Below are 13184 nucleotides of genomic sequence, written 5' to 3' on the forward strand. Positions count from 1 at the left end.
AGATTATGTTCTCAAGTGTCAAATTTGTCAGGCAAATAAAGCTGAATGCTTTAGACAGGCTGGGTTGTTGCATCCTTTGCAAATCCCAGGTAATAAATGGGAAAGTATTTCCATGGATTTTATTACCGGATTGCCAAGAACACATCAAGGCCACGATTCTATTTGGGTTGTGGTAGATCGCTTGACAAAAATGGCTGGATTTTTACCCACCCAGAAGACTATTACAGCTACGCAATTAGCACGGCAGTTTATCGAGCAATTGTTTAGACTGTACGGGTTGCCGCAGGACAGTCAGTGATAGGGACTCTAAGTTTACGAGTGATTTTTGGAAACTTGTTTTTGAGAAGTCGGAAACAACTTTGAAATTGAGTTCCTCAGATCATCCTCAATTTGATGGCCAGACTGTGAGGATTATGTTGTTAATCCTGCATATTGTGTACTAATTACTACTTAAGTAATTAACTTAGAACAAGAACCTTCAGGAGAACACTTGAGACAAGATTGAATTGACTTCCTGTTGTATTAAACTGAGTACAATAGGTCTCTTATATAGGAGATGAAGAGACACATTTGAAGAGGCATGTCCTTTGATGAAAGGACATGACCTTAGACGAAAGGGTACAACTTTTAGGCTAAGGGATGTGTCTAGTCGATGTAGAGGCACAACCATTCATTAAGGGATACAACCATTCGTTGAAGAGATGTGGCTATTCGATGAAGAGGTACATCCTTTGCAAAGAGTCGCAACCAGTCGAGGGTAGGGGTTCCCTTTGGCTGGTAACTCTTTGCATCTGCAACAGTAATCAGCAATGAAGAGAGAATCTGATACATAAATACGTCACAATCGTGACATTCCCTCCCATTTAAAATAAAACCCAGGGGTAGTTGTTGAGACTCTAGAAGAAGGGAAATGATTGTATTGCTTCTGCATCCAAAGCTCTAGCTGCTAGATCCCATGTCATGGCATTATTGTTGACCATAACAATCTTGCACATACCAAACTGAATATTAACTGCATCTGCAACTTGTCTCATCTTTACCGAAAGCATGAGAATCATATCTGGAACTCTTTTGTTAACATCATTGGTAACTTCGAGCTTTGTCCAAGAAAAGACTGAATCTTCATCTGCCTTTAGAGAAACCATGAGCAAATTGTCTTGAATCTCCAATATCAAGGATTGTGTCACAAAACGTTGCATTTGGTTAGTGACCATCATTTGGAAATCTGAAAGGGATTCCACTGATTTTTCTGGAACACAAAAGTCTTCAAGTGTTGTCGTAGGTTGAGAAGAAATATCTTCCATATGCTTTTCTTTGCTCAGAAAGTTGTTCTCGGGACAGGTTATGTCCAAAGATTCATTTGCAGGGACTGAAGTCATGCTGCAAGAGTCTACGTCTAATTTATCCTTTGCACTACTAAAGGTAAGGACTGGAGTCTTCAGACTTGAAGAATCTTCATTCACCATTGCAACTGCATCGGTTATTGTGTAAAAGACAAAGACTTCATTCTGCAAGGGCGGTGACAGGGCTTTTGTTTTTGCCTGGATCACAGCCAAAGAAGTTGTCTGCATTTGGGATGCTACACATGAACTAGAACCTCTTGAATCTTCAGCTTTATCAGTGGGTATTAAGGCTTCCAGAGTAGGAGGAGCATGGCATGGCTCGCAAGGGGAAACTTGTCCAGCATTGCGGCATTCACGACCGAGTACTCGACTAGGGTCGGAAATATGTGCCACTATGTGAGCCCACTTCGAAGAGATTGATGACACTTCAAGGAAAGATCTTCTGAAAGCTTCATATTGCTGCTTTGGCTTCTGCTGATAGTCATTCAAAGATGGATCTTTCTCATAACTGTTGTAATGCTGAGAATGTTTGCGACGAGCATGTAGAGGCTCGAACGAAGGTATTTCATGTCTGGTGGTCTCTACAGAACTGTGCTGAGGACAAGAAACCTGTTGTGGGTGTTGTATGCCGAGAAGTTGCTTGCCGGGAGCTTGAGGAGGCTTTGGCTCACCATGGATCAAGTGTGACGAAAAGGTAGCCAGAGAAGGCTTCAAGAGGAGTTGAAATGCCTTCATTTTGATTGTGCTAGTAAGAACCATTCAATGGAACATGTGCTACCACGAGCATACGTGCCAAAGAAACCTTGGAAATAGACAAGGAGTGTGAAAGGTAGTCAACATGCATGCCAAGAAAGCCATTGCCGGAGACAAGAGAGGAGTACATGAGAAGGGCTGCATCCTGGGGGGTCTGGTTGCCGAATCGCCAACGGAAAGGGGGTGGCCGGTTCACATTAGCGCATGCCCGTTGGTTTTTTTTTTTAAAAGATTGTGCTGATCGCTGGCCGTGGGGTACTCCTTTGTTTTTTTTTTTTAATGTGCGCTGGTCGGCGGCTGGTTTCCTTGCCCTTCACTGGCGGGTGGCCGTTGGGTGCTGGCTGCCGGCTGCTCACGTGGTTGGTGGAAGCCACGTGTATAAAGGCTTAAGTATAAGCCTTAGTTTATAGGTGTAAAGGTGACGGCCAGCAAGGGGTGCGCCGCTTCGTAGGGGCGCCGTCAGCAAAGCGAAAAGGTGGCGGCAACCACGAATCGGCGATGAGGCGCTTGGTCGGCAGCCTGCATGTATCAACGAGGCTCACGACCGGCAGCTGCTTCCAGCAAGCAAGGGCTCACGCTGGCAGAGGCGAAGAGGGGGGGGGGGCTTGGTCCTAAACGGGGGGGAGGGGGCTGATTTCGTGCGCGCAGAAGGAGGCTGATATGCTCGCGCGTCAAAGAGGGGGGCTGAAAAAAATATTATTATTATTTATTTTTTTTTGAAGAGGAGAGGGCGCCCAATGGTCAGGTTTTTAAAAACAAGTCCAGGGTCACTTTTTTTTCTTTTATAAAACATGCCGTTTTAATGTGAAAGGGCATGTTTTAAAAGATGTGTCCTTTCGAAGGGGTGCATCACTTGGAGAGGCTCCGAGAGGGTAAAAGGAACATGGAGGGGGTTAATTTGAGCACTTCCACGCGCCACGTGGGACAGGGCACTGCCAACACTGCCACGCCGAACCTTCCAGGACATTAAGTGAGCGCCCGTAGGTGTACCTCTAGGGGTGGAACTAGCCTGCAAGGCGGCCAAGCACGAAGGCCGAAGGGCAGCAAGGACCCGTCTAGGCACGAGGCGCGAGGGCGGTGACTCCGGGTGCGCGAGGCGCGTTCACGGGACCGCCGAGGGCGCGGGCAGAGGGGGACGGCTGCAAGAACTCCATCGGGTTGGGACGGGGAAAAAATTTCAGCGAGGCTTAATCTTTAGGCATTTGCTGCGGGTGAGAAGATCTTTCCTCCGCCTCCATACAACACCGGGGTGAGGAGTGGATGAGGGAGTGCCGCGGAGAGGGTGAGGGCTTCACAACCCACGGGTAGGAAAAAAATTTGCTCTGATACCACTGTGAGGATTATGTTGTTAATCCTGCATATTGTGTACTAATTACTACTTAAGTAATTAACTTAGAACAAGAACCTTCAGGAGAACACTTGAGACAAGATTGAATTGACTTCTTGTTGTATTAAACTGAGTACAATAGGTCTCTTATATAGGAGATGAAGAGACACATTTGAAGAGGCATGTCCTTTGATGAAAGGACATGACCTTAGACGAAAGGGTACAACTTTTAGGTAAGGGATGTGTCTAGTCGATGTAGAGGCACAACCATTCATTAAGGGATACAACCATTCGTCGAAGAGATGTGGCTATTTGATGAAGAGGTACATCCTTTGACGAAGAGTCGCAACCAGTCGAGGGTAGGGGTTCCCTTTGGCTGGTAACTCTTTGCATCTGCAACAGTAATCAGCAATGAAGAGAGAATCTGATACATAAATACGTCACAATCGTGACACACACTGAAAGAGTGAATCAGATTTTGGAGGATATGCTTCGAGCATATGTATCCAAAAGACAGAGTTCATGGGAGGATTATCTTCCTATGCTAGAATTTGCATATAACAGTACTAAGCATACGAGTACAGGTTTTAGTCCTTTCATGCTTATGTATGGTTTTCAACCTAGATCACCTGTTACAGTAGGATTCTCAGGACTTCAACATGATGCAGTACGTAATTTTTTGCAAGATATGCAGAAAATGTTACAAGTTGCGAAGGAATCTATTAGAAGTGCTCAAGACCTGTTACAGTAGGATTCTCAGGACTTCAGCATGATGGAGCACGTAATTTTTTGCAAGATATGCAGGAAATGTTACAAGTTGTGAAGGAATCTATTAGAAGTGCTCAAGACCGAGACAGATTTTATTCTAATAGACATCGTTCACCCAGAGAGTTCTCTGAAGGAACGATGATGTATTTGCGAGTTCCAAAAGATTCCGAGACTTTACGGATAGGTCGATCTCCGAAATTATCCCCTAGATACTGTGGACCATTTCGTATTACACGAAGGATTGCATATGAATTGGATTTGCCTTCTCATGCGAAAGTTCATCTTGTATTTCATGTCGGTAGACTTAAGGAAGTACTGGGTGGAACAGACCAGTTAGTTACTCCTCAAGAAATTATAGATGTCGAGGACATGACATTTGTTCCGCACGAACCTGAAAAGATTCTTGGATTTCGTGAAAGAAGATTGCGTAATACGCTTATCACGGAATACAAGATCAAGTGGAAGGATTGTGTTGAGGAGGACGCTACATGGGAAACATTGACTACTCTTCAGATAAATTACCCTGGCTTTTTAGTGAGCTCAGGAGTGAGCTCTTAGAGGAAGGGGAGTATGTCATGTGCACAGTGTGTATCTACCATGTGCTACATGCACGCAAGACTAGCTTCGAGGTTTGGGGAAGCTTGGAGCTAGGCAGGCTGATTGGCGAGCTGAGTTAGGGATAGACCTTCTTGTTTGCTTATTTGTTTGCAGGTTTTGAGTCTCGTATCAGGAACGATCACGAGGAGATCCGGTGGGGATTTGACAATTTGTGTGCATGGCTTATACTATTTGTGTCTATTGTTTTGTTTGCTTGGATTTCATTGCATGTGAAGCTCATGGATCTGGGGACGCTTGGGGCTAGTATGCTGCATAATCTGTCTTCAGTTAACTTGTAATGATGGATTTGTATAGGAAAAGCAGATATTTGAAGGCAGCCCACTCTTATGCGGGTTTTCTATCTCCGTGCATGCATGCATGTGAGTTCAATTATTTATGGTTGGTGATCTTTTTCTCCACAATGGGAAACCTCCATGCATGGCCAGAAATCCTCATACATGCGACATGCATAGTTAGAATCCCCCCATGCATGCAACATGTAAGCTTTTCTAGCTACATGCATGCAACATGCAATGCTTTATCCTCTCATGCACCTAAAAATATGGCATGCAGGCTCACTTTTCTCAAAAGTAAATCATGCAAGCTCACTTCTCTCCAAAGGAAGTCATGCAAATCAGTTAACTCACAAGTAAAGTATGCAAAGTAAGCTTTTGTCATGTGCAAGCATTGCCACCCATGACCATTCCCAGAGCTAATCCAGAATGGGCAGCCAAGAATAAAGATCATTAGAGCTAGGACATGGAGCACAGAGTGCAGATGGCCCAGTGTTGGACTTGGAGCAAGGCATGGAAGAGAAGGAAGGCTCTGTCGGCTGCACACAGGTGCTGTCGGTTGCATCACAGTGGGAGTCGGCTGTATCAGAAGAAGGGGCTTCAGCGCTTCAGTGTTTCTAGTGGCCGACCAGCATTTATGGAGAGAAGGGCCCTGTCGGCTGGCTGACTGCTGGCAGTCCAGGTGTCCAAAGGCCTATAAAAGGCGTAGGTGCTCATTGTTATGTTCATTCACTCCCATAAGGAGTGGGTCCTTAGGATCACTAAACTAGGACTGTTTTTGGTGATGTTCACCTTTTCAAGAAGGCGCCGGCGCCCTAAGGCTGTAGATTGTAGGTACCTTTTTGTACCATCAGAAATACACTGAATTTCCAGCATATATCTCTCTCTCTCTACTCTCCCTTCTGTTTGCGTTATGCATCAGCATGTTCTCAGTGGTGTTTAGGGCTGAAAGGAGACTCCCAGAGCTTCCGCGTGTTACAGCTTTTTGACAACTTTTATTTACTCGAGTTGCTCTTTTCCATGTAGCCATTCATGTTGATATGTAAGAACGCAACGCACAAAAAAAAGGTTAAAAAAAAGTTTTGAGGAAAAAAAGGGTGATGTGGCAAGAAAGCAACGCAAGGTCACCTTACAAGCTTGGAATGATGTGACTAGCTAAAAGTTTTTTAAATACTAAAAAAGAAGAGCTTTTATTATTAAAAAGATGCTTTTTGGACTACGAGTGAGTTTTAAAGTACTTTTCTCAAGTGCTTTTGGGCAAGAACTATAAATTCAGCTATTCTCTCATTGTTGAGACATGTAAAGAGACAAGAGAGCTCGCTCACATGCATCACCATGAGATATCGAATGCATGTACCATGAGAGCTATGGTTGGGAGGTGAACCGTCGGCACCACCTTCATGTGCTTGTATGCAAAAGACACTCAGACAGCTCATGACCATACAAATGTGTACTCTAGGTATTGTACATGAACGAAGTGTGAATAGGGGGAACCAACAGCTTTGTAGTGCGGAGTCAGCTAATGACTGTTGGCAAATAGATAGTTTGGCGTGAGGGTTGAACTATGTAGTAGATTGGTGCTACGGTTGTCCTTGGTGGGAGTCCTTACGTTTTAGTTTTCTCTTTGTATCCAACTCCAACCTTTGTGTGAGGATGGAATTGGATTGATAAGCAAGTTACCTCGTAGAAATGCTATCATTCCAATAGCAAAGATCCACTACAGGGTTTTCACACTAGCTTAGGTACGGGCCAGGGAACTTATGTGGATAGTGGGATATATGAATTCGGGGTTAATCTCATAGTTGAATGTGTCCTACTTGGATTCAGGGAGACGTGAATCAAAAAGAAGGGGGAGATAATGTTACATCCCTAAGTGGGCCTTGGGCCACTTTTAACCATGGGTTAGGATAACTCGAGGTTAAGGGATGTGATAACCCAAGATTAGGGTTAGGGCTTAGCCAGACATAGCGATTGATATGACTTGCCCAAGGGCTAAGGGCTAGCAAGGATGAGGTTGGGATTGTTAGAATACGCAGCGGAGATGATGACCAGATCTGGGAACACGAGCAAAAAACGCATGGAGAAAAACAGCACAAGAGAGAGAGAGAAGTAGGCATGTAACTCTGTTCTCATATACACAAGAAGATCCCGAATATGATACACTAAGTGGTATGGCGGTGGGGGCCTATTTATATGCCCCCACATGTGCAGTCGGCCTGCTGTAGGCAGCCGACTGGACACAAGAAGCCTCATGACTGGATAAACACAGTCGGCCAGCATCAAGATGGGTCGGCCAGCAACAGGAGAGTCCCACGACTCATGAGGTGCAGTCGGCTATCTCACAGATGCAGTCGGCCAGGCTCAGGGTCCACCTGCCACTACAGGGCTGCCTCCCAAGCCACAGAAAAATGGGAAAAAATAGGGGAAAAATGCGGGGAGTGAGGAAAAATGATAAAACACCTGATAAGGGCGGGCACACCCACAACAAAGGCCCTGGTGTATAAATCTAGACAGGAGATGACTTCTAACACCCCCTCTCAGCTCCTGGCTATGTAACCAACCACCGGGAGCTGGGGTGCCGCTTGAGCAAATCCTGAGATAGCGACTTTGTGAAGAGGTCCACCGTACTGTCCTTCGTCGAACAGAACTCCAGCAAGATGTCATTAGCAACGATCTGTTCACGAACAAAGTGCCTCTGGATGACCATGGGTTCCGCCAGTGGAAGCCCAAACCTGCCATGCAACCTCTGCATCTTCACCACCTCACAAACAACATCACAAACAGCCCGATACTCTGCCTCTGTTCTCGACAAGGCAAAAGATGACTGTCTCCAACTGCTCCGTAACACTGCTCCTGGGCCTGAAGTAGATCCCCTCGTGTCCGGATCCCCTCCCCAAACTGAGTCACTCCAACCGCTGTGTACAAGAGTCCCTGATCCTTCGCATGCCGCAGAAACCACAGGAAACGCAATCCTGCCTCCCAAAGAGTCATCCGCAACCATGAGCTCAACCGCCTCATCAGGAAGCTCCCGTCCAATTTGGTGTCCATCAACTAGATCAATGAACCATACAGCTTCTGAGTCAAAAAGGCATCACACTGCTCACAAGGATCAACACCTGTTACGGTGCACAAACAAGTCCTGGAAACCTGATGAAACCTGTCAACCACCCCCTCTGAATCCGGAACCACAAAGCCTGGAGAAACCACCTCCTTCTGCAAGTAAGCACCTGCCACCTGCCTGGCTTTCCAAAAGGTCCCCGTGGAAAGAACATCCTCATCTACTGGAGGTTTTTTGTCCCGAATACTACGAGACATCAGAGCATAAGTGACCTGTTCAGTTTCCTTTGACTGACGAACACAAGAACCACCAACATCAGTACTGGAAAGTTCTTGCCAACTGCTGCCATCTACTGGTAAGCTATCCACCATCTGGTCTCGGAAAGCCTGTACCTGCAGCGTATCCACACACAAGTGGCCATTACCAAACTGCCACTCATCACAAACCTGAGGACCTGGGAGAGAGAGTGCTGAAAGCCTGTAAACTCCATTCTCCACTCCATCTTCCCAAACCACTTGGCCTGTTGCTTTGTCCCAGAGAGCAACAAAATGCTCATCAAACTCCACCCGTACGCCAGTCTTGCAAACCTGATGCACTGACAACAGATGAAAACCAAGTGCCGGAACATACAACACCTGGGAGGAATGCTTTCCCCCTCTGCCATCAGGAACTATCTCCATCCTACCCTCACTGTGAACTGGGATAGTGGACGTATTCCCAGTAAGAATATGACCAGAACACCTGCAGAGATCCTATAAACCGGAACGGGAAGGAGTCATGTGCCTGGAAGCACCACTATCGAGAATCCACTCCCGAGTATCCGTTGCAGAGAATCCTCCAATCTCCTTCTTGCCTGAAGAAAATGAAACATCGGTGTCCATCACCTCCAGGTGCACAAAAGCCGGAGTCTTCATGATTGCTGCTGAGGAGTCTTCACCCTTCTCGGTCTTCCGCTTGGGACACTGCCTCCAATAGTGGCATTTCTCGCCACAATCATTACAGGTCCTCTCTGCCTTCAGTTTCTCGCGGTCAGCGTCGGACTTCTTCTCAGAACTTCTCCGATGAAGCCTTCCCTTTGCCCGAGTTACGGCCTTTCGACCGTTGGCCAGTTAAGGCCTCCGAACCTCCACCCTGAGGAGGGTTCGTGAATCGTTCCTCCTGGTCCAGGACCATGGGCACAAGCTCCTCCCACGTGATGGTGCTGGGCCTGCCACCCACTGGTAATCAAAGAGGAGTAAAATGCTGAGTACGAAGAGGGCAAGTGTGACAGCTACGTGATGGCCATGTCCTCTGACGATATCTCCTTCCCAGCCTGAAGAACTTCCTGCTGAAGAGCCTGCAGCTTCCCGCATCTGTACTTCCAAGGAAATCCTCTTCATGGGTGATACCCTGTTGTAAAGTGAGGCCAAATGCTGCCATATACCTCTGGCCAGCGTCATATGCTTTATATGATTGATTACCTGCGGTGTGCAGTTGAGGAAAATAAACGAACGGACCCTGGCGTTGACACGATCCCACATCTATGTCTGAGACCGGTCCTTTTGGGTCGACGGTAACTCCCCTTCCTCTACTTCCGGCCGTGGAACACCAACAACGACGAAATCGGCAAGGTCGTAAGACTCCAGAACAGATTCCATCATCACCTTCCATATGCCGTAGTTGCTCCCGTCCAACTGACGGTCCACCGGGAACGTGGGGAGTGTCGGGATCTTCACATGTCTCTCGGCCATCTCAAACAGATCTGCCATAGCGGGGATGTACTCTGAAAAGGGTGGGTGGGTGGGAACAAAGAAGAACTAAAACCTGCAAGTGGCTGTCCAGCAAATCAGCCCGCCTTCCTCTTGCACCTTCTCTTCCCGATCAGCCCAAAACAGTCCACCAATCAGCCACAAAACAGGCTCACACAAATCCCAAGACCTATCTAGAGCCCAGGGCTCTGATACCATGTCAGAATACGCAGCGGAGATGATGACCAGATCTGGAAACACGAGCAAAAAACGCATGCAGAAAAACAGCACAAGAGAGAGAGAGAAGTAGGCGTGTAACTCTGCTCTGATATACACAAGAAGATCCCGAATATGATACACTAAGTGGTATGGGGGTGGGGGCCTATTTATATGCCCCCACATGTGCAGTCGGCCTGCTGTAGGCAGCTGACTGGACACAAGAAGCCTCACGACTGGATAAACACAGTCGGCCAGCATCAAGATAGGTCGGCCAGCAACAGGAGAGTCCCACGACTCATGAGGTGTAGTCGGCTATCTCACAGATGCAGTCGGCCAGGCTCAGGGTCCACCTGCCACTACAGGGCTGCCTCCCAAGCCACAGAAAAATGGGAAAAAATAGGGGAAAAATGCGGGGAGTGAGGAAAAATGATAAAACACCTGATAAGGGCGGGCACACCCACAACAAAGGCCCTGGTGTATAAACGACTTCTAACAGGGATTGGCCAGGAGCTAACTAGACGCTTATAATGGATAAAAGCTTATAATAGAAGCTATGGGCCAAATATAGCTTGGTTATTACTATGTAAGTGACTTTGGGCTCACATATGGGGATTATAAGGTATCCACGTGCGGAGAGCGAGGTCTCCAAGGCGTGTAGTACCTTAGGGCCAGAGGAGCTATAGGCAGGCAAGCGGTTTGGTGGTATGGGATGCTAGGGTGTGTAGTCGGGGCTTGGCTGACTCATAGCAATTTGACTCAGGCTCGGGGGTGGTTCCAAAAGGGGGCCTATGGCTCGGAGGAGAGCTGCTAGCCACAATCTATCGTGGTCATCGTCGACATTGGATTGGATAACTTAACCCTTTTAAGGTTTTAAGGTATGTGGTCCTTACGAAAGGAGGCATGGGAAATAATATTCTCCAAAGTTCTCATCTTAAACCAGCCAGTCCCACTCTTCAGGATCTGTACATTGGGAATGTGTACAGAGTCCCTGAATTTACTTTTCTATTAGCCTTGGTTGTAGTTCTTGAGCTAGCCCTCCTCAGGCTGCTAAAGTCATTTATGGCATCATATGCATCCGCCGAGACTATAATCCCTTGTGAAATAAGACAGGACATTGCCAATTCAACCAGATTAGCACTGGTAAGTTCCTTGTGCCTCAACAAAGCACCTTTTGCCGTTTCTTTTCTCCCAAGAACTCTTAAAACTCTCCCTTTGAGGTATGATCTGCCAGCCGGCTGCCCTAGCCAGAGCAACATTCCAGTTCCCTACTTCTTGTCTTTTTTAGTCGCTGTTGTTTTTCTTTTGCAAGTGTTCCACTTTTGCTTCAAGGCCTAGAGTGGGAGAGTCTTCCCAATGATCTCTGCTTCAAGCATGTGCCATGTTGAATGCACAAGCATGTGTGTTTTTGGGCATGCTTTTTAAGAGTTATGGAAGTTGCAAGGGAGTATTCAGCCATGCCCAACAAGAGATTTTTGATGGCAAGAATAAGTGTGTGGTACTGCATGATAAATTGTAAGACTACTAGTGTTGTTATTGCATTAACAAAGGTAGATGTGCAACAGATGACTTGCAAAACAGACTGACACACAAGTAATCCTAACACACAAGCCTATTACATACAGAAAATATGTACAACTAGATGTTCTGAAGTTAAAATGATGATCAATTCTGCTGATCCTAGCCCAAGTTGCAGATGAACTCCACTGTTTTAATGCACATGCTGGCTGCTAGATCCTTCTCCTTGCTTCTCCCAATTGCTGAGGGTCTGTGTGCTGAAGCGCTATGAGTTTTTGATTAATTGATGATTTCATGTGGAAGGTTAAGAGCATCTTTGTAGTGCTTGCTAGGGCTGGTTGGCCAACTGGTGCCTGCCCTACATGGTTTTGTGTCCGCTCAACTGCTGCAGCTTGATCTCGCCTGCCCAACCTACCTGCACATTGCCCATGCTGCTTCTGCATCCGCCTTGACTGCTGTGTGCTGCTGCCTTGTACCTGCAGGTGCATCACATAAATAATCATCATATAAATGTGAGACTTGTATGTGCTGTGAATGAAACTAATGCTGTTAAATGTCACACTGACATTAGAGCCTGGTGCCATCATCTTACCTTTTTGGGGAAAAACAAATGCAGGTTTATCTTGCCAATATACGGTTGCGTAATGCAAACACGGACATTCTCGTGACTGTGCACGAGCCTCTAATGATAAGGTACTTTGTCTTTTTGCAAGCTTAAAAGTTTGTAGATGGCTTATTTGCATTACTATGGTTACTCTAGAAGCCCAATAGAAGTATTGAGACTAGAGTTGGATGGTTGGGAGTTACTTTTTAACCTCCATTGAAGATGTGGCTTGCACCATACTTTTTGTCCCCTTGACTGATCAAGGGGTTGCAACCTACAATGTCTATTAACTTGAATGCATGACAACTTTTATTACTTGCTTGTGACAACGAAATTACTTACATTAAATATTCTTACACGTGCTGGTGATGTGGCATGCTTACTGCACTTGATGACAACATGTCACCATGTGAGATCAATAAGTATGAAATGCCTTAATCCCAAAAATTGGACTACACTTTTTCCTCCTCCTTTTTTTGGGTTTGGCAGTATAGGCTCCCAACTTGCCTTTTTTACAACCCCTCCACCGTTGTAGCCTTCCTCCAAGAGCGGCAAGACAGAGAGGGAGCTCCCACTCCTTACGTCTTTTGGTTTCTAGACCTCACATGAAAGTTTGATGTACTTGTTTTGCCTCTTTGGATGGTTGTAGTCTGCATTACACAGACATTTTCTTTTGACCGAAGAAGGATTTTCTCTTGGAAAATACAAAAATAGATGAACAGTCCAGCTAACAGGTTTTAGCACTAAGTCAGCATCCTACAACTAGGTTCTCCCACAACTAGGTTCTAGCAGAACAAACCCGGAAAGCAAGCATGCTTTAGCAGCTAACTTTACACATGTTAGGTGATAGAAACACTTGATCAAGCAAAGGGCATGCACCGTGCACACATGCACACGCACACACCAAACCAGCCATGTGCATGCTAAAGCTTGTGTCCTTGACAATCAGCCGATTAAGTGCAGGCTCAAACCATGTATTC

The 13184-nt window shown here is 46.2% G+C and overlaps 1 protein-coding gene across 2 annotated transcripts in view; it reads left to right on the top strand.

Annotated features, from left to right (window-relative positions):
• Positions 1-13184, top strand: part of LOC147623638 (uncharacterized) — a 66081-nt gene that overhangs the window by 25775 nt on the left and 27122 nt on the right. For both annotated transcript variants that reach the window (XM_086820216.1, XM_086820217.1), the window contains one exon: positions 12217-12293. In XM_086820216.1, the coding sequence (XP_086676342.1) occupies positions 12217-12293 (77 nt within the window). The remainder of the gene's footprint in view (positions 1-12216; positions 12294-13184) is intronic.

This window comes from Cibotium barometz, chromosome 26, assembly GCF_041138505.1.
Source record: "Cibotium barometz isolate CiBa-2024 chromosome 26, ASM4113850v1, whole genome shotgun sequence".
In the NCBI taxonomy this organism is placed as follows: Eukaryota; Viridiplantae; Streptophyta; class Polypodiopsida; order Cyatheales; family Cibotiaceae; genus Cibotium; species Cibotium barometz.